The 22,089-nt window shown below is 36.1% G+C and overlaps 1 protein-coding gene across 1 annotated transcript in view; it reads left to right on the top strand.

Moving 5' to 3' along the window:
- Positions 1-22,089, top strand: part of LARS2 (leucyl-tRNA synthetase 2, mitochondrial) — an 86,049-nt gene that overhangs the window by 23,053 nt on the left and 40,907 nt on the right. Inside the window, exons 5-9 of the mRNA XM_009586538.1 lie at positions 514-603; positions 4,603-4,746; positions 16,081-16,188; positions 17,752-17,911; positions 21,145-21,249. Of these exons, the coding sequence (XP_009584833.1) occupies positions 514-603; positions 4,603-4,746; positions 16,081-16,188; positions 17,752-17,911; positions 21,145-21,249 (607 nt within the window). The remainder of the gene's footprint in view (positions 1-513; positions 604-4,602; positions 4,747-16,080; positions 16,189-17,751; positions 17,912-21,144; positions 21,250-22,089) is intronic.

Here is a 22,089-nt window from a genome sequence, read left to right on the forward strand (position 1 = left end):
CTGTCGACACCCTCGGTTCCTCAGTGCCGTTCTGCTGTCCTTCTGCATCTCCAGCTTCAGCTGCAGGCTCCTCCAGCCTGCTTGCTTCCCTGCAGCCAGCTCCCGGCTGCCTCTGAGCAGTCGACTGTTCCTGCTTTTCATTGCTGAGCAACAGAGGAAAAGGCAACGCGGCTAAGGTGACTTATTTGATAGAGTTCTACTAGTTTTGCTGTTTCCCTGGTCAGGTAGCTGTGGTCATTCCTTTCATCTTCTGTTCTTGTATCTATCAGCATTGATTTTATAGGGTTCTTATATTCCATGTTAACAGGGAAACTTTTCTTTGCACATCAAACCCACACAAAGCCCCTGTTCTCTGGTTTTGAATATCACTCATTGTAAACATTCCCCCAAACTGCATTTATGTTTTCTCTGTGGCGTATATTATACACTCCTGAGTTAATTGTCTAAGTTAAAAAGCCATGAGAAAATACTAAGAATAGCTTCAGGAATTTTTATTTTATTTCATTTCTGCAGGAAATAACCACTTGCTTACCAGAGTACTACAAATGGACACAATATCTCTTTCTTAAGCTTTTTGAAGCTGGGATAGTGTATCAAAAAGAGGTAGGTACAAACTTTGACCTTCAATACTTTGCAGGTGCACTAACTCAAGTCACTCATTATGTCAGTGGCACGTTTCTGGATCATCCATTCACATTCATTAAGTGGATAGGTATTTTGTGCTCTATTGGTTTTAAATCACTGCAAAATATAATGAATTTTATATATAACTGAATTATATATGTAGGTAAATTTTATATGTAACTAACTAACATGAATGAGTATTGTAGTGAGTCAAATGTTTATTTTCAGTGATTTACATTGAAGTGCAGGATCAGAATATAGCTACTATTAGTTTATTTCATGGCTTTAATATAGAATTTTCTAGGGCTTAACTTCCCTCTCATGAAAACATATAAGATAATGTGATCATGAGGAGTCTCTTCAGCAGTAAGATTATTTAACTGTATAACATTACTGTGATGCTGTCTCAGAACTGATAGGATTGGATAGGATAGTTGGAGATTATGTGGCTAACCATCAAATTCCTGGACCCTGTTTGTGATCTCTAAAACATTACAGAAATATTAGATGCTGTAAGACTATCACAGCTGTTTTTCTGTTAGAGTACATTAATAAAATATTGACCCTATAATATTTTGTAAATATATGTATCAGGCTATCTGGAAAGGGAAGGGTTCAGTTAACTTCTTAAGCAAGAGGTGAAACAAAGATGTTAAATGAGCATTCCAAAGAACTCTCTGTATAGCCAAGGCAACGCAGTTGCAAAATACCTGAACAGCTGCACCTAAAGAAAGCTGCAATTTAGTGAACGTTTCTAACTTAAAATGGAAACTAAGATTTCTTAAATACGCTTTGACGTTTCATTTGTATTCTATAGAAACCAGGAAACCCCATAGGATATAATTAGGGATGTACACTAATTATTCTCTGAACCCAGAGAAAGACGTTGATGGTGAAAGGTAGCATTTGGAATGGCAGGGTGTTACTGAGCTACTTCTCCTATTTCCATAGGCAAGATGTATTCAGAGATCTTAAATGACAACCAGCAAAAAGATTCAATATTTGATATGTCCTAACATGCTGGGTTGGGGCGGGGGGAGGTGTTTCTGTAATTATTTTCTGTGTTTGTAATAAAAAAATTAAACCCCTACCTTTGCCATAACAAACTTATATTTATCTGTAAATTTACTTGCTTGACGAGTGATCCCAGATGAATCTGAAAAGCACAAGGCTTGCTGCATCGTTAGAAGGAGTGGTGATACACAAAACAAATTGTGCATGCAGGCTCCCTGTACTGTGGGATCCTGGAGGTGTTTGGGTACCAGTGATTGCATCTGCTTCTCTCTTAAGAGTCAAGGATCAGTTTGCAGACTTAAATCAGCATCTGTCAACCAGTAGGGGATGTAATCTCTGGTGGATATAAACCAGTTGCTTTTTGGCAGGAAACAGATGGTAGAGATAGCCCATAACCCTGGGTCCCTTCAAACAGTCATATATACTTAATGCTTATATTTATCCCATGTCTTCAGCCTACCTGCAATATATGTTAGGCAGTACTTTTGCACAGCTTGAAGTCTCCTGTCTGACAATTTCATTGTGGGTACAAGGAGATAATTCGTAGCCTTACTGTGGTGATAAGAATAATGTATGTAGAGCGTTAGTCTAGTTAACGCTCTGTTCCAGGAGTATGTGTGTCTGGCCAGAAATTACCCTGGTAGGGAGACACAGACTCGGTATGTCCGGGAGCTGGAATTAGTGAGAATTAACAATGTCCGTCTGGGTGCTGCAGCATCCATAGAGGGCATCTTTATTCACTGTAGCAAAATCTCTCTCTTCTTCCTGCAATACTGATCTAGTCAATGTTCTGTAGAGGTTATTGAGCTGGCCAGGTATGGGTGTCATATTTAGCTTGAGATTAATTTCTGCCTAGACTCTATTGATTATTTTGATTAGGTATCTGTAGACTGTAGTGGAACCATAGACACCAAACCTGGAGATAGATACTTATGCTATAGATACCTGAAGGTAGATGAGATGAATCCTGCCTTAAAAGCATATGGTCTGCATTGGTGTAGTGAGGAGATCTAAATAATTTGTGGTCTCTGTAGACTTTTGCACTGTGCTCTCTTGTGTAGATGACAGTTAGCAGCTTCCTGAGGCCATAGTTTCAGAGGCTGTCATTGTCAAGAGGTTGCCTGTGTGAGGTACGAGTAGGAACTAAGGATTTAATTTAATACCCAGGTTCTGGATATTAGTCAAAAGGCTGTGAGAGGTGGAAGGAACAAAATGCAACTCTAAAAATTCACACACAAGACCTTTCAGCTATCGATTTCTTAAATGCGTGTTTGCTTTGTTTTGCATGATTTATTTAGATAAATCTTCCTGTTATGAATCATGAGAATGTTATGCTAAATAATTATACTCCTATAGATCAGTTCAGTTACCTTCTAAAATTTTCATCGTAAGTTTGATCCAATATTATCAAAACAGAAACAGTATTTTTTCTCAACTTTGAGTCATAGCCAATTTAATACAAGCATATGCTAATACTGCTTTATGCAACTTTATACAAGCATATGCTAATACTGCTTTATGGCATTTTATTAATTCTTAATATTATCTGATTTATCTCTCTTTAGCTGTTATTTTAAATTTGTAGTGGTGTGGGGTTTTTTTCAGAACTTATAAATTAAAAGATCATTACTTTAGAGCCAACTTCATAATGTGTTGTATCATTACTGAAGAAGTTGTGTGTTCTGAAAGTCTAGAAAATAGATTTGTGATAGTGGAATGTATTGATTGCTTTTAATTTCCCAATGAATTTTCAAAAGCCTTTTATAAAAAACGGTGGTGTTACTGGTAGATAACAGATAAAAGGTAGGCAAACAGTAAAAAGTTTAAATTCCAGTGACATACTGAATTCACACAAGCTTCATTTGAAAGTGAGTTTGTTTTCATCGAAGAATGACTTTCATTCATTTCATTATGATAAATTTTGTATAAATCGGTGTAGGTAATCAGACTTCGTGCGCACACACAGACATATACCACACACTGATAACAAAACCAGCAACAGTATTCCGAAGGAGGATGATCCATGCATCCGTCTTTCTGCTGTCCTCACTATAAGATTTGTAAAATAGTTGTGATATTTTACTGTTTCTAAGAATATGTAGCATATTTAAAACTAAGCAATATTAGTTGTTTGGAAACTGGGGCATTTCAGAATGTGATCAGTGATAGATAAAATGTAAAGTGAGTAATATGAGGACAGTGATTAGTTTTTAGACTGAGGTACTAAGTCCTCCCCATACCCAAAGAATGCATTTGAAATTTTCAAATAATGTTTAATGTATTAGAACGCTGTGGAGCTGGAGCTACTGTTTTTCAGTCAGGCTGATTTAACTTTGATTTAGCTCAAATACTAAAAAATGGTCAAAATAATGGATTGCTCTTCATTATCACTTTGATTTTTTTTTTTTCCCCTTTCTGTTCATTTTTTCAAGTTAATGTCTAGCATTGAGTACCATTTCTGGAATGACCGTTAGGATTCTTTTGTGGTCTTAGAGCCTTTATGATAAATGCTCAGCTAAATTGTTCAACACTGGGGTGAGTGAGTTTGATTTGTGATTATGTCCTCTCAAGTTGGAGCTCCTTGGTTATTCATCCCCCTCAGTCTGACTCAACGCTTTTGGGTTAGTGGTGGGCAGCTTTTAAGCATCAGACTATGTAGTTTGCAATATAGTCAATTGGAACACTTACCTATTTAATATTCAAGTGTCAACCTATCCTGCTAGCATGATCAATCAAGGCAAATGCTGCCAACTGCATTCTTGGGTTTTTGGAGTTCTGAGAGGATGAATATTCAAAACATCTTCAGTTGAGTCCATGTCACTGATTCAGATGGGTGCTATAAAAATGTAGAAAACTCGGGGGCCCAAAGAATGTTTCTGGATAATTCTTTTGGTGTCTGAAAAAGAAGATTCTGGTTTTGAAATAGCTGCTGAAAATATTTTTTCTTCCTGCAACTTTTTTTAGGCCTTGGTTAATTGGGATCCAGTGGATCAGACTGTTCTAGCTAATGAACAGGTGGACGACAATGGTTGCTCATGGCGTTCAGGAGCAAAAGTGGAACAGAAATACCTCAGACAGTGGTTTATCAAAACTACTGCTTATGCAAAGGTATGTGAATACAGTTTTTGGAAATTATGGTAGCACTTAAAAGAGGTGACTTTTCATCCAGAAATATTCGTCAAGCTGAATGTGGTCTTTTATATATGCGTGTTTGTGTAATATATAATTATGTAATAATACACGTGATCTATCCCTGTGTATGTGTGTATATAAAAATTATTATCCCTGAAGTCTTTCTGTTCACATCTTTAAGAATTCTAAGTAATTGGTATGGGATTAAGTTTTGAAGAAATCAAAAAGCATAAATTAGAGGTGAATGAATGAATTCTGCATTCACACATTGTCATCCCATATTTACCATCAAGCGCTTTTCCGCATCTTTTCAGTGTACAGCTGTGCAATCTTTTGAACTAGAAACTTGTTCGCCTAGTCAGCCTGTTGGACTTGTGGGCATGGTATAAGCAACGGAGTACAGCCTGTCACCTAGCATTCACTTCCACATGTGTCTGAACCATAGTTCTTTATGATTAATTGCTGTTTATTGAAGATCATTTGGACCTTCTATTATACTTTATTTCATGCTCTACTCTGATTATCTGTAATTTAAAAAATATTTTCAAGTTATTTAAACATCCTTTTTTGTTATGAGCTCAAATTTTGATTCTGATGGGACAGCATAACTTCCACACTTAGGAATTCTTCAACAAAATATTTGGCTTTATGCTCTCTGAGATGAAAGTATCTACTTCCTGTTTTGTCTGGGTGAAGTTTTTATTCCATCCAAGTGTTTTGTGTAGTGAGACTTCAAGTACAGATTGAGAAAGTTATTCCCAAGAAAATATTAAAAATTCATCTTTGACCGTTTTCCTGAGCCACAGATTCAAGAGACTGAATTTCTGCCATCATCCAGGGAGAAGAAATTCAGGTCTCACTCTAGGTCCACTCATAATAAAGAGAAAAACCTTAGATATCCTGCCTGATGCTTTGATTCCTCATGCACAGAGAGGTACTTGAGATGCATGTTTTCTGTTTGTGCTGCCTTTTCTGGCAGTAAGGAGGGAACGTTTGCTATAGCTGAAGCAAAAATGGAGCATGTCTGCACAATCACAAAATGATTACAATGTTCTGAGCTTTTTCCTGGTGCTCTTGTCACCAGATTTCATGATCACCTTTGTGATATTTCAGGGTCTGCCGCAACTCACAGTGTCCCTCAGTTTGAGGCTGGAGCTTCACTAGAGTTTCTACCTTTACTGATACATCTTTTGTCTATTGTCTTTATAGAGGTTGTAGGAAATAATGACTGGTATTTCTGGGCTGTATCCGTGCTTGCACCACATCACTGTTTACTTACCTCCCTCTAAGAGGGGTGAATCAGCCTTAAATTTTTACTCATAAAGACCAAAAGACAAGACTGAGGAGCTTTTCAGTAACCTTGAAAACACCCTTGGCTTATGGGATTATTACCTCTTGCTCAATATCCACCCTCGTGTAAGGAGGAGGATTTATCTTTTGTCTTTAGTCTCTGACCTAAGAAATGTCGTTACAGGAAAGGCATCAGCTCTTGGGATGATCATGTCTCCCACATGTATTCTCCAGTAAGCAGGCTCAGCTGATGACAAGAAGTAACTTGTGCCTCCACAGCACCCCCTCATCTTCCCCCCGAAGATGTCACCTCAGGAGACTACCATATCCCATACTTACATGAAGGGCAAAAGTGCAAACAGCCCCTTGCTCTTGAACATCTTAGTGGCATCATGAATGAGAGCTGCTTCTACTTTTCATTTGGGGATGAACATTTATGTCAACCTCTACAAAACCTTTAAGCATTACCACAGAGGGCAGTTGAGTACTCTACAGATCTCTCTAATGGTTTCCCAACATTTTGTTCTGTGCATGATTGATATTCTGTAGGGTCTACGCTAGCTGATACAACCGCGTTGATGAATGATGCCATATTGCTCCCATCTCAAGTGCTTTGGCAAGCATTGCCTTCATGTGCTCCCACTTCTTGTACAGTGACAGATGCTACCAAGTATCAGCAGGTGGTTTGGATTTTCCTTTTTGCTCACCCTCCACTGACTCCCGTTTTTGTTGCTGTGGTTCTGGCACATTTTGAACAGTCTCACTTTGCTTCTTTTGGCAAGGGCTTTAAACATTTGGTTGTAGAGGGGGAAGAAAATTGCTTTTCTCCCCCCCTTCAACTAAGAATAGCAGATTACCAGACTCTGCTGTTCTAAGTCCAATATCTGATATTAGATGGATTTCATGCTTTGGAAGATTAAGATAAATAAATTCCCTTTTTTGGTACTTAATTTTTTCTTTCAAGTTGCAAGAGGCTAGATAACATAGCATGTTGTGTCTTACTTTCTGAAGAAGACTGTTTTGGCCATACAGCTCTGAATGGCCCATGAACTGCAAGCCGCAATTGAAGATTGTCCATCGGAGGGAGACTGTCTCTCAGCTAACACTGGACAAGTACTTCAATCCTAGAGACTCTGTGCCCACACTGACATAACCATGAAGCTTCACAACAGCGTTTTGACAGAAGCCAAATTACAGATCTTAAATGCTACAACTTTGGCTCCTCTTTCTGAATATCTTGACTAATTATGCTCAAAACTCCACTTTGCACACATTTCTTCATTCCTTACAATAGTCATCCCAGTTCTTTTGTTATCTGTTATCTGTTTCTTGTGTATACTCTTTCTTTGGATTCAGGCTGTTGACAGTTGATCTGAATCCATATTGTCCTAAATAGCATAGCGTTGAACACCATGGTGACAGCAATCACTCTTCCCAGCCTATTCCTCAAGCCTTTTTTCCCACCTCTTTTCAAAAGCCCTTGCCAGGAGACCGGGCTTTTTGAGAGAGAGATGTTCATTTACCTTTATAATTTACAGAGCCTTTCATCTTGGAGCAGAGGGTCCAGATTTTACAGAGCTAGTCCTAATAGGTGTGGAGGGTAGAGACAACTCTTTAAGAAGCTAAAGGTCTTTAATCACTAGTATGATTTTAGGATGATTACAACAGTGGTGATAATAACTTCACTTCAACAGGGGATATTACTTCATGTCTCTTGATCTTGAAGACACTCATTTCCATAAAGAGATTTTCCTGGCTTACATCATGGACCACTACCAGTACAACTTCCTTTTCTTGAAAGTTTTTGCTGTTCAGAGACTTCACATATTTGTGCTTCTAATGATAAATAAGTACAACCATTAGGTTTTTTTTATCCTTATCTGACAGTTTGCCAATGAACATACCTCTCTAGAATAATACCAGGTTCTTTATGGATTTCACTTCCCTTTTTCTTCAGTTGTTCGGGGCTCACCATGAATATGTGTATAGTACCTTCGCTGCAGTTATTTTCAGGCACCTGAAGGCTCAGGATGCTACAGTAGCAGAGGGCATTTTTGTCCAAGCTGGGCTTAGATGGTGAAGGTTACTTATGGTGCTCCAAATGCCAGACTCCTGTAAATGGGAAATCTGAGAGGACATTATAAAGACTATCTTTAATGGGACTGGGGATTTCAAATCCATGGTCAACTTTTTTTGCATCAAAAAAACAATGGAAATAGAAGTTCGCCCTTCCAGAACTTGTCTGGCCCTGAGGTCTTTATTCCCCATTTCTGAGTCAATTGCCTGTTGAACATCTTTTGTCCAGTTCTGCTTCTTTTGAAGGTGTCCAGAAGGTTAAGGCAAGATGGTGCCAGATGAATGTGGTCAAAATCATTCTGATCCGAAGACCTATGTTTTCTGTCAGTATAGAGTAGGTTTTAGGTCTTTGAGCCATACTGCCAGAATTCGTATCAGAACTCACCTGGCCCTCTATTTCCTGTATCTCACAGCTTGGACAAGTTCATGGGCACAGAGCAGATTTATTCCTTCCTTGTGCAAGATCTTCTTACTTGGTTTGGGAAAAGGTAGAGAGCTAAGTGGATCAGGCTTTCTGTGAGTTGTATGGCTAGATTTCTGTTATTCACTGAAGTTTCACTACTTTTTATTTTGAAATTTAAAAAATGGAAGGGACTAAGAGGTTATCTGATAGTAATTTAATCCTTGCACCTTTTGGGGAAGATTTGTATTTTTTTCCCACTTTGGCTACTTTTAGACTTAGAGGGTTAGTATTCTTTAAGTGTGTTCTACTTCTCCCACTCATCTTTCTCCAGTGAGGCCTTGGTATCTTATGGGGAAAGCCATTTGATTCTGGTCACCTTTTGCTTGCACCTTCCATGGTGACTATTATTTCTTCTGAAAAGTTTACAGAAATTCAAGATCAAATGTCAGAAAGCTCCACCTTCCTTGCCCTTTTTCTCCAACAAGGCTCTCTGCAAATCTGTTCCCTATTCCTTCCAGAAGTTATCCCAGAGTTTTATTTAAGTTGACATGGCGGAAAGCATGTTGAAAAAAAGCTTTATTTATGGTAAGTAACTCCTTTCCTGTGTGGCTTAGAGGAAAATGTAAGTCTTTATTTCATAACCATGTTTCATAGACAAGGTTCCATTTAAAATACATTTAATGAATCTGCTATCCCTTAATTCTTGATGCAAATTACCAGCTAGCAATAATGGCTGAATATGTATGCATACAACTTATTTTCTACTTGGAGCATCCACAAATTGGTTTGTTGTTAACTATTCAACCTATTTATACTGCATATTGATGATCTTTGTAGTCATTTGTGTTCCTCTCTTTCACCTATTTATCATTTTATATTTTCTCCTGTATCTCACAACCTTAATAAAAATAAATACTAGTAAGGGTAATCTTCATCTGCAATGCTTAAATTAGTAGTCAAATAGCAACAAGGAGTTATGTGATCAGTAATGGGCTGTGAAATCATCTCGTGTGTTACAGGAGTCAGTGTTTCATTCCTACACATGCTATTCTTTAGATTTCTTTTGTGTCCAGAGGAATCATCTTCTGTGGGTTTTCTTTGATTTCTTTATTGTTACTGCACCAACTCATAGTCCTTTCTTGAAATAAAAAAATGTGAACAAACAGAGAAGTGTTTGCTATGGCAAATTTACTATTGGCAATGAATTTTTTTCAAAGGGCAAAAATATTGACCATGCTATAAACGCTCAGCAGAAAGCATTTTGGTTCTGTAAAGTAATAAAGTAATCATGACCCATTTTTTAAACTGTGAAATATATATGAAATGGTCTAGCAGCTTTTATGGATTTTTAAAGAACATTTTAATTGTCATTTTTCTTTTGACAGATTTCTTTGATAAAAGAATGCCTTAACTGATGGCATTATTATTCAAATTGTTGTCTGTGCATTTAAGATGTTTAAGCTAAAACATTTAGTTGCTATGGTTACCCAGCTGAATCTGTAGGCAGATTCATTGGAAAAATCTGTCTGTAAATGTTAGTATTTTCTGTGTGTACCTGTCAATGGCTGTTGCGGTTTTTTATGCACAGTCAACTGAGTCCTCGAATGAGAATCTGTAAAGTTAGTCTTTGCATAATCCCCGTTCTTCCTAAATTAATTTTATACAATATTTTTTCATATTTTACTTTTCAAAAATCACCCAAATAGCCAGAATATAATCTTTTTTTGAACAAAATAAAATCGCACTTGAAACTTCAAATTTTGCATTAAATCATCTCTCTTCTTTGCACAGCAGTAAGATAGTATATGTATGTTTAATTTAAATACTGGGGAAAGTGACAGGGCCTACAAAATTCTGCCACTCTAATTTACAGTTGCAATACAGATAAGGAGTACTCTTTTTTTTTTCTTAGGTTTTTTTTTTTCATACAGACATCTAGAGACAAATCTTTCTCATATTCTGTGAAGCACAGGAACTTAGATGTTTAACATGTGAAGGGAAAACAACAAAAGATCTACCAGCTCTTCTCCAGTTTTTCTCTGGGTTTGCGCTGCATCTGACAGCCCCTTTGTCTGGTCTGAATAGAATTGGAGCTGTTTTAGGTAATTGTGTTTTGCTTGATTTTTTTTTTTATTTTCTATTTTTTTTTCTGAGATACTAAGCAGAATGGTAATGAAATGTAATGAAACTGAAGTATTGCATTTTAGGATGTTGAGAGTCTTGACAGTACTTTGGATTTCATAGCATGAGGTAATGCCTCATCATTGAGGAGAATAGAAATGCTGGCTCTTTATAGTTTTTCATGCTTTATGTGTGATTTTTTCACTTCACACACTTGGGGTCTAGCTCATAGTTGTCTTCTTCCAACAGAATGGGCCTGATAAACCTTGCTTTGAAAGTCTTCCTCCTGAGTCAGGCTGAGAGCTCTCTCCTGGACAGGGACCAAGAGCACTGTCTCCACAGCTTGCTGAACACTTCATTAATATAAAAAAATGACACCGGCTTTGTCAGCTTGGCAAGACAGAAAATTGTTTGTGGATATCCAGACCAGGCTGATCTTTTCACCTAAGTTTAAATGCAGCATCTCATTTGATGCTACATCAATATAAATTTAAGTTCTTGTTGGCATAAGATTAATCAAAACAGTGAATGCTCAGTACTACTAAAAATGATAACAGATGTTTTAAAGAGCTTTTATATTTATGGAATAAATTACTCATTTATCCCAAAGATACGCTTCATTTTTGGAAAGGGAGTATCTTCTCTTTGGTAATTGCTACAATGAGAACAACACAGGAGAGCAAATCTGGAGAAGAACGCTGGCTTTACTTTTTGCTTTTGAGGAATCGTTTCTTTCCTTCAGTTCTACACAGTCAAACTAGAGGTGTTTGTTGGCCATAAATTATACGATAAAGAAAGGGAAAAACTCTGATGGTTCAGACATTTACGAGAAAGAATTTTAAGCGCACACAGTATCTGTGTTGTTGCTCCTTTTTAATGTGTGTTTTCAGTATACTTCACACATGGGAAATAAGAGTCAAGAGTGACCTACGATAGTACAGGCAGAAACTATTGAAGGTAAAAAACAAAAAACAAGAGATTAAATACCAGCAGAAGCTGTACTTGCATAATCACAGTTGGAACTGTGCAATAGAGTGCAAAATAAAACAGTGGGCAGCCTAACTTTAATTTTCTGTACTTTAGTTAATATAATAAGTTGTATGAAATTATTTTGTGTAATCTTTAGTTTATATTCGGTTACTCTTTTGGAGCTTGATCAAATAAAGTGAAGAATTTCATTTTAATCCAAACAGATCTTGAATATTTCTTTGACTCTTCCTCAGAAGCAAAGCTTTTTATTTTAATTTTATTTTAATTTAGTGGAAGACAATTTTATTTTGCTAATGAATTGAATGCTTTTGAAATGAAACCTTTTGCTGACCTTTTTATTTTAGTCTTGTTGTTGTAAATTTGTCAAACTTCATTGAAGTGTCTTCATTGACAAAAGAGTAACATTTGGCTTTATAGCTTACATTTAGATTTTTCACTTTATTTCATTTACTATCATGGAGGAGTTGAAATCCTCTCACTAAGTGTGAAATTAGTGGCAGGCACTGATCTTACTAAAAATTTGAGTTCCTGAAGTCAGAGACTGAATTTTTTAGGGGCTCAGCAGAATCCTCCCTCTTTGAACTACAAGCAAGAGCAGGACTTTTGGAGTTGAGATACTCTTGGGAAGTTATAAAACACTTCTGTTCTTTGATTTTATGTACTTTTTTCTGTCTGAAGATTGCTAAACTGAAGTTCTGTTTCTCTATGAATCTTCAACAGACTAAACAGCTGGATATGTCAGATCAGTTTTCCACTGTCAGATGCTTTACTTCTAGTTTCAGACTTGGTCATCGTTGTGTGTGATGAATTTTCAGCAAACTCATCTTGATTTTCTGATTCTCTGATCATCTGAGCTGGTTGACTTTCATCTTCTAGCTATGCCAGAATTTTCTAGGTATTCTGAAAGAGTAAAGCAGTCCTGTGAAACATTAGTTTATCCTGAATCTTCAACTTCTCCAGCACTTAAGTCAAACTTTCCTAAAGGTGTAAGAGCCTTGAAGTCATTCTCATCCCTGAATGTAGCTTTGAATTCTTTAGCTTTTTCCTGAGTCTATCTTTAGATCTGAAAGACTGCCAAAATGTATTTATGCTTTACCTTGACTTGTGTTTAATTAAGATGGGAGTAATTTCTCCTGTAATTAGACATTTGCATTTTAAGTTTTATCGTCTCTTCCTGAGCCATGAAAAATGAAAGTAGAAAGACGCTGCTACCTAACGTTCCCAAGTTTCTCACTATTAAGTCATCATCAGAAATTTGAAAGTGGAATTTATTTGATAAGTTTATTACTCTCTGCTTACTGGATTGTAAGGTTGCTGTTGTTCTTTGTCCCTTGCAGCGTCCAACATGGTTTTACTTTTGTTTATTTGCCTATGTGCTGGGAATCTTCCTGTTGATTGTCTTTTCTGTGTTACGTAGTTTACAAACTTGTGGCACAGATGACTAGGAGTTATGTACATGCCCTTAAGAGTGAGAATTTTTGTTTAAGGAAATCATATCAGTAATTGCAAAATAATAATCGGAGCAGAATTCATGGGACTACTTTAATGATTCATAAGATGTTTTACCAAACATGGCAGTGATTTTAAAAAAGAACATGGAAGCAAAATTCATGGAGTCAATATTTAACTTTTCAAACACTAGCTTATAATATTCAGCAATTTCTATGCTAGCATTGGTCAGCTTCAATTCAAGAGTGTCGTATACCCAAACAGGCTACATATAACTTTTTAAAATTAATAATAGTTTTAACATATATTTATAGATTTATATTTTTGCAAGGTGTAGTGCAATTGGATTTGAAAACAAAAAATTTTTTTAAAAGGGTTTTCCTTAAGCAATTTTTAAAAACCTCCTAATTTGCATGGATGAATTTCGAATGTACAGTGCATTAATGTGTGTAAGAATTAATGTGGTTTTCTACTTTCCTGTTAGTGGGTATCCTAGGTTAATTTACCATCCAGAAACACTTATTAACATGCTAGCAGTATACATACTATATATTTTTTGCCTGTGTAACAATTTGTGAAGAGTTTGTGTTTTACATGTTGTTCATCTTCTACTTCACCTGCTATTCGTAGCCTTGACAAGAAACCAAAGTAGTGTTGAGTACAAAGAACAGAGAATCATAATTCCATAGTGAAAATTCTTAAAGTGTTTTTTTTTGTTTTTTGTTTTTATCATGCTATGCTACTGTTCATGTGCATATTAAGATGTGAATGGTTTGTGTTTGCAAACTCTGTTAGGCTGTGTCATCATGCAGAATAAGTTTTGTTATATTCGTTCAGGTGAAGCTAAGTTGGCTCTTACTGTATTTAGCTGCATGAAGCAACTGCATTATCAAAGAAGAATTGGGCTAAGTCAAACTGTAGCCTATAGCTCCTAATAAGGCCAACTAACTAGAGTTAAAATCATTATCGCACTGGTATTAAAGATCTTGATGTATTAATCCTGCAGTGAAAAAACATCTAGAAAGTTTTGCTGGCAAGCAATTACAGCCTGTACAGTTTCAGTAGAGCACATGCACATTTAGCTGCTTCTGCCAGCAAAGTATAACGTAGATTAGGATGGATATCCAAGCAGGAGAATTTATAAAAATCTGCTAATGTGTCCAGCCAGTTCTATGTGTATTGGCACAATTTCGTTCATTCTAAAATGCATAAAGTTCTTACAAAGAATGTATCCAAGTATGGTGTCTATATATCTCTATATCTATATATATCTCCAGTTATTCATTATTCGTTGGTAGATATGTATGTACATGGATTATTCATGGCAGATAAAGCTCAGTAGTCTCTGGAACACTAAAATTAATGAGAATAATGAGAATTTGGAATTCTCTGTGATATAGTATACTTGCAATTGTGAGCTGCAACAGATTGAAGTTACAGAATGATTAAAACCTTCCAAAACCTTGCCATTCTATTATTTGTAAATCATCAGAAAATGAATTTTATTCTTAAGGATGTAGAAAGCAATAATAATCCCAAGTGGTGGTGTAATACTATGATTTACGAAGGGCGTGCCCTTTGTTGTATTTTGAATGATAGATGCACAACAGAGCAGTAACTAGAAAGTAATCCTTATAATGTCTTTTCTGCATGTCACTCTGAAAATATTTAAGAATGTAATTAAAACACAAGAGTTGAAAAAGAATGAGTTGTATATTCACTAATTATCTAACTACCCACTATTTAATTTGAGCAGCACGTAATAGCTACTGCCCATCCTTGCAGGTTGTTAACAATTAATGAGATAATAAAGAGCTTGCACATTTGATGTTGGGAGTCACAGCTGAAGGAAAAATTATTCAACACATTGCCTTATTCTTAGATTTTAACTGTAATTGTTCAGCATATTCACCATATGTCTGAGTGACTCATGCCTCTGGCTGTACTTCTGCCAAAGTAAAGATTTTGGACAGTTATGGAGTATTCATAACACAAACGTGAAGTGTTACGAAGTGAAAAATAAGATGAGTTTTGAGTTATCCATGCCTTTGTATGTCTTCTCCTTTACTTTTTTTATAGACTTCTTTTATTAAAAACATACTATTCAAATGGTTTAGGCCAATATTAGTTGACTTGTTATGTTTCCATGCCACACATCAGAAAGCACGTAAGTATATGGATATATCTCTTGCTGACTATAAGTATACATAGAAGTTACAGGTTGGCTGTTGGACATTATGGCTAATGAAGGAGCCAACACTTAATTTCTTCTCTGCTGCATAATATATTATACCATTATTATATTATTATAGTATTATTATATATATTTTGAATTTAATATGAACCCTTATTATTATGGTTTGGGTTTGTTTTTTTTTTTTTACAGGATGATATCACCTAAAGATCCCACTCAATTTTACAGCCTGTTGTACTTGGTAAAATATCAATATGAAATATGAAAAACAGATAGGCAGCTGCAAACTCTATTTTGCCATTTTAAGTCAGAGCTTGAAAATTTTACAACATGTAAATGTCTTTTGTCTGACTGCCATCTCCAGGCTATTGTCTAGAAAAACTAATCCAAATGCAGGCTTCATACCTGCAAGCACATCTCTTGTGTCAGTAGTCTTGTTCAGCTCATTAACTCACTTACATGTCCCACAATTCACACCCATTGGGAATATTTTCTGTGTTTGTTTTCATCTAAGGGTTTTGTTCTGTGTATAAGGTTTAGTCCATTCAAAAGGAAGGCCTCTTTTAATAACAACAGGATCTCTGTTGGAGACATCATACCTCTGGCTTGCGCCATGTTAATTCTGTTCTCAGAGAGATTAATTTGGGGCAGCAGCCGTATAAAACCACCTCTTCCTATGTTTTTACCAGCACCTTATCATTTTGCTGTTAGTTATAATTAAACCCATAGTCTTAATTTGTATGCTTACAAAAGCTGAATGTTCTGATTCTTTCTTTTATTGCATCAGGCTATGTTTGATGCTTTGTCCGATCTCCCTGAGTGGTATGGTATAAAAGAAATGCAAGCAAATTGGATAGGTGACTGTGTTGGATGCTATCTTGACTTCTCACTAAAGGTAAGTCAGAAATCTCAGTGCTGCTACCTTGGTTGGGCTAACCACAACCACTGAAATGCATGATGGGAATGGATTTTCAGATCTAAAGAGCTTGAAACCTACTAAAAGAGATTATTATACGTTCATGCCCAGACCAGCACAGGTTCTGAAGAGCAGCACTTGTGGGTTGAAGAGATACTCCCCTGCTGTCCTCCTTAGGAAAGGGTTTGTGTGTTCAAGTGCAACATCGGATGCAAATTGACTGTGTGTATTTGTGCCAAAATACATGCCAGCTAATAAGCATTCCTGAAAGCCAGGACATTTAGGGGAGCAGTACCGAGAGCAGTATCAAGTGGCACTGCACAAGTCAGCTGGGATCTAGCTGGGCTTTAGCTCCGCTCTGCACAGCAGCTTCTCTGTCAGACCCAAGCTGACCTCAGGCAAGCCACTTTATTGATGTTTGTCCATTATTTAATTTATTACATACAGGAATTAAAATAATGAAAACCAGACAATTAGGTAGTGATGGAGCTACAGAGAAGTCTGGATAGAAAGAAAGGAGGGGAAGGAAAGAGAAACCTTAAGAGAATTATAATTATCTGAAGAAAAATGGTAAAATGAAGTCCTTCTGAAGCGATGCAAAAGGCTTTTTGAATATGATAGTGACAGAAGAGATTTTCAGAGACCCTGATGGAATTTCAGCCCTTGGTCTTCAGAGCTTTATTGTGCTCATTTACTCTGGTCTAACATTTTAAAAGTGAAGTCTTATTTTAAAATACTGAAATTTTGGGAACCTCAGATAGAGACAGCTTAAACTTTCTTAATACCTCTGAACTGCACACTGCTAGAAGGTGCATTTTTGTATTTAAGTTATTTTTGTCAATTGTTTCTGAAAATGTGTCAATATCAATCAATACCTGTTGTAGAAAGATCTCCTTCTAAGACCCCCATACACTCCAGAGTTGATTGACCTAAAATATAAAGCCTGTTGATAGTGCTGGGTGATAATTCTTAAGCAATTCTTAAGCAGCCTTCTGGGTTTAGAATTCTCATTTTAAGTCCAGTTGTTTTAATGTTGTGCCACCTTTTATTATTTTATTCCTGTACGTAAGTTGCAGCATTGACTTCATCAGAGAAGTGTGGTGAAAAGCCTGTAGCTGAGAAAATCTTAAATTCTCCTTAGATTTCAGAGGTAACATTTCACTTCCGTTTCTTGGAAACAGGGCATGCATATTAAAAGGGAGTAGAAGGATTCCAGGTTACTTAACCAGGGATTGAATCAAGCTCAGTAGCACAATGTAATATTACATAGGGGTTTAGAATATAAATTTTTTTTTATATATTTGGATAAACTGAGGCAAGATTGTAAAGGAGCTTTCTCAAGTAAAAGTAAATTCTGTCAAGATTTGATTCTAGAAACTCCCTATAGTGGGAATGCATCTGGCTTTGATATTCAGAATTGTATATTTCTACAGGGTGATGTATATTTGTTACTTGCATAAAAAGGAAGGGGAGTCTAAAACCACTGCTCTTCCAATGGAGAAAAAAGTAAATTCATCGGGGATATTTTCTGCTCCTTTTCAGGTTAACGGTAAAGTAACAGAAGAGAAGCTAGCTGCTTACACCTATACGCCTGAAGCCATTTATGGAGCTTCCCATTTATATATCTTACCGACTCACAGACTGCTGCATGGGAATAGCAGTCTCAAGAAAGTCTTTCAGAGGGAGTTCAGCCCAGGGAAAGGTGATGTTTTTCTCATACTGCATTTTGTTGTAGAAGAGTAAGAATTTTAGAGAGTGATCTTCAGAGAATGTGTGTCAAGCTGAGCATGAGCTGTTCCTGTTGAGAGGGAACAAGTCTTTTGATTCTTTGTATATGTCAAACAGTATCACATCAGCCTGTCCTGGCTTCAGATACAGTAATAGCAGCTACATTAGAATTCCTCCTTTTATAATGGCTGTAAAACTTCATAGTATATAAAAGCAGTGGAACAGATTCTTGTTTCCTCATGTACCAGAAGTGAATAGTCCAACTCTGACTATGCCAGCCCATTGGAAAATCTCATGGCTATATGGTAATTTGTCGTTAGCACAAAGACAGCAGAACCAGCTCTTGCACCAACAATGATCTCTTTCTGTCATAGGGAATATCAAGAGATCATTAATACGTAGCAAATACATTGCTAGATAGCAAAACAATACTCTGCTGTGCAGATCCTTAGGTAATACAAGATTCTAATGGAGTAAATTCAGAGTAGCCCTATGGGAGGTCCTGACTTGTACAGAGCATACAAGTAAGAGGTAATTCTTTAATTGGGGTTGACTGATTTCCTGAAGGCTCCTACCACCAATTGCCTTTATTTAGCATCCCTGGCCTACTATTTTGTTGTTGTTTGGAAAACCTGGAGACTATAAGAGTAAATACAAAGTATACTGAATATTTTTTGTTTCCACTTCAGGCCGGTGTTCAATATTTACTTTTTCCTCACTGGTAAACATGTGGCTTATTGTCTATATAACATCTGATGTCAACAGCAATGAAGCAGGAATCTTGTGGGAAAATGTGATGGTTGAACAGAACCTGCTTTATTTTTGAGTGCTTCGTTTCTATAACTCTAATAAAGTTCACTTCCTAGCAGAAAAAAATGGAGCCTGAATGTGTTGGGTATGTAGAGCCCTTGTCTCAGAGCTGAGCAAAGCTTGGAGAATTTTTGTTAAGGAGCAAAGAAAGAAATTTGCAGTTCTTACAATTCAGTAATTCACTAACTCCAGAAACGCACATCCATGTACATGCCTGTATCTTTGTTGGATCTTGTGCTTTAAGCCAAACCACACAGGTGCAAAACTTGTTTTTAATAAGGACTACAATATATTTTATATATTGTTTTTACATGAAAATACTTGAAAGGCTTTTTTTGTGTCTGTTAACAATAAATTTCACCTTTTGGTTGAGCTATTAAGAAACTCTCATCCACAATAATGATAGCCATAAGACCTTGAAAAAGAGGCTTTAAAGTGGACACAATTCCAGAATCGTAACTCTGCTATTGTTGTGTACTCCTGCTATTCATAAATATACTTATATGCATTCTTCAGTTGAAATTGGCTTGTATTTCTTACTATTTTCTTGAACATTTCAAAGGCATGGACTGGTATTTTCCAAAGAAGATAACATAAAGGAGAAGAACTTCTACATGGACTTTCAGATTTGCATTTCAGCCATGGTACATATAAAGGGTCAACAATGGCATTTAAGTAAAAAGAAATTTTTGATGGCCTTGAATGGACCGTATTTTCGTATTAACCAAGATTTTTTAAAACATTCACCAGTAACATTAAAATTTTAATTGTTTTCTTTTCAGCAGAGATAGTCTTGTAACTCCTTTTCTTCACTGTGTTCTCATTTAAATAATTAGGAGGGTATGTTTTTATGTTTTCTAGGAGAGGAAAATAAAAAGATGTTGTATATTCTAATTTTTTAGAAAATTTAGGCTATTATTATTTAAATAGAGGTGAGCAACCAGTTTTCAAACATTCTTTTTTTTTTAGCCTAGCAAAATTTACATTAAATTAGAATCTGGTAAGTCTTCTAGTTTTGTCAGTGTGAGGTATCTGAGATACAAAGATTTGATCCTTACATTGTTCATTATCTCATTATAATACTGTGCATACATTCTTTTACATTTGTAACTGTAATATCATCTCTTTACGGCTATTATAATAATGATGTGAGCAAATGAGCAAAAGAAAGAGTGCCTTCATAAACTGGAGTTATTATTTTGGGTTCCAGCATAAAATCAAAATTATTGCTGGGTGGAAGAGAGAAGTTATTTTTAAAAGCAGACTGTCCTACCCACTCAGCATCTTGTTCATGAGGCTTTTTGCTTAGTTGCTTTTAAAGAGTGAAATGATTCCTTTTGTGTGTTTTTTAAACAGAGGAGGAAAACTATGTGCGGTGGTTTGAACGTGAGAAATTTTATCTAGAATACGGGTATCTCTGAGACCTGAAATTTGAAAAAGTAGTAATCAGAAATAAATAAATATATTGTTTGTGTTAACAAGACTGATGAGATATAGTAGCCCTATTCTCTAAAATGCTGTTATTTTATTTCAAGCAGATTTTGTGTGTAGCAGTATAAGACAGATTTTCCTCAGCTTAGCTATGAAGATAGGTGAAAGGAAGCTCTTAACAGTCTATATTTTAATTATTTTAATTATTTAATTATTTTAATTATCATCAACTTCAAGGCACTGAAAAAGTTAGAAACAGGTCCAAATTGGGATGTGGGGTTTGAATCTTCAAAACTGGGAGTATTCAGGTTTGATTTTCTTCTTGCCAAGCCACCAAAGCTGCACATTGTAGATCAATTTCAGTTTATCACCCTTGATTCTCTCCTCTTCTCTCTCCCGTTCCTGTGGACATTAGGTTCCTCATCTCTAATATGAATATGAATATTCTGTTTGGAAATCAATTGGTTATTTAGGTTTCTTTTTTTACACTGGTCAGTATTTCTCATGCTTTGTAGTTCTCCTGTAAGAAAGCAAATCATAAGCATAGTCTATATGCTCCGCTTCAGTTTCATCTGAATAACTGAATTTTTTTTGCTTAATTTTGTAATGTCTGCTAGTATATAATTCAGGGCTCACTAGAGCCAATTCATACAACTCTGCAGCACAAAAATAGTGGTCAAGGACTCACTATTTTGATTGTTATAGTCCAAATCTTACTCCATTTTTATTCAGGTGTTTGTTATAAGTATATTTTCTAGTCATGAAAATTTATCAGTCACACTTACTGAACATTGTAATACGTCTGAACTTTTTAGAAATGTGATTAGGCTTTTCATTTTCTTTCTTATTTAAACAAAATTCTAATGTCATGCATATTTAAGATAAACTGGGTTTTAATAGTAAGTAATGTTCTTAGCATATTTTCTGTCATATTTTACTTACCGTGATCATTACATTTGTTTTCAGACTCGCTTACTTCAGTGACAGCTGTGAATTTGCTTACCCATCAGGAGATTCCTGTAGTCATCTCAGCAAAAACTGATTTTGAGAATTTTCTCGATACTAAAATAGGTATGTGACATTTAATGTGTAAGTGAAACAGTATAGTTTTCAATTGCTGTGTTGGAGCACCAGATAATGTTGAGGCAAATCTTTGAACACGGTGGCTCTCTTCTGGACTTTGGAATCCTGTTCTTCATTACTGTTCTTCATTAATGAAGAAGGAAGGGAAAAGTAGCTATGTGGAATCTGTCTGGGGAAGAGATTTACAGGATGATAAATTTTAATGGAAACATTATAAAATTAGTACGTTTAATGAGCTAAATTTGAGGATCTGCATATCTTAAGAGGATTGATTACCTACAGTGAATGTGTATTTGGCTGTCTCTCACCATCCTTAATCAAAACAGAACTGTACCATTGTTTGACATAAACATTTTGCAAACAACCCAAACTTTCACCTTGTTTTTTGTCTTATGTTTACATAAATTATGTGCATCCTCATAGAGAAATGTTTCAGACAATAAATGTACGAAACTTCCAAGTTTGACTTTTATTTGATAATATTTGTCTTGAGATCAGTAAAATAAATCAGAATAGGTAATAATTCTGTTTAGGTAGTCTTGGACAGTTATCTTGGACCCTTTATCTCTAAAGGAAGCATTCCCATGATTTAGGCACCTGTCATGGTTTAACCCCACGCAGCCGCTCACTTACCCCCCCTCCGGGGGGATGGGGGAGAGAATCGGGAGAGCACAAGTAGGAAAACCCCCGGGTTGAGATAAAACAGTTTAATAATTGAAATAAAACAAAATAGAACAGTAATAGTAACAGTGAGGACAACAACAATAACAGAATATGCAAAGCAGGCGATGCACAATGCAACTGCTCACCGACCACCAACCGCGTGTC

The sequence above is a fragment of the Fulmarus glacialis genome, unplaced genomic scaffold (assembly GCF_000690835.1).
Source record: "Fulmarus glacialis isolate BGI_N327 unplaced genomic scaffold, ASM69083v1 scaffold15381, whole genome shotgun sequence".
Classification (NCBI taxonomy): domain Eukaryota; kingdom Metazoa; phylum Chordata; class Aves; order Procellariiformes; family Procellariidae; genus Fulmarus; species Fulmarus glacialis.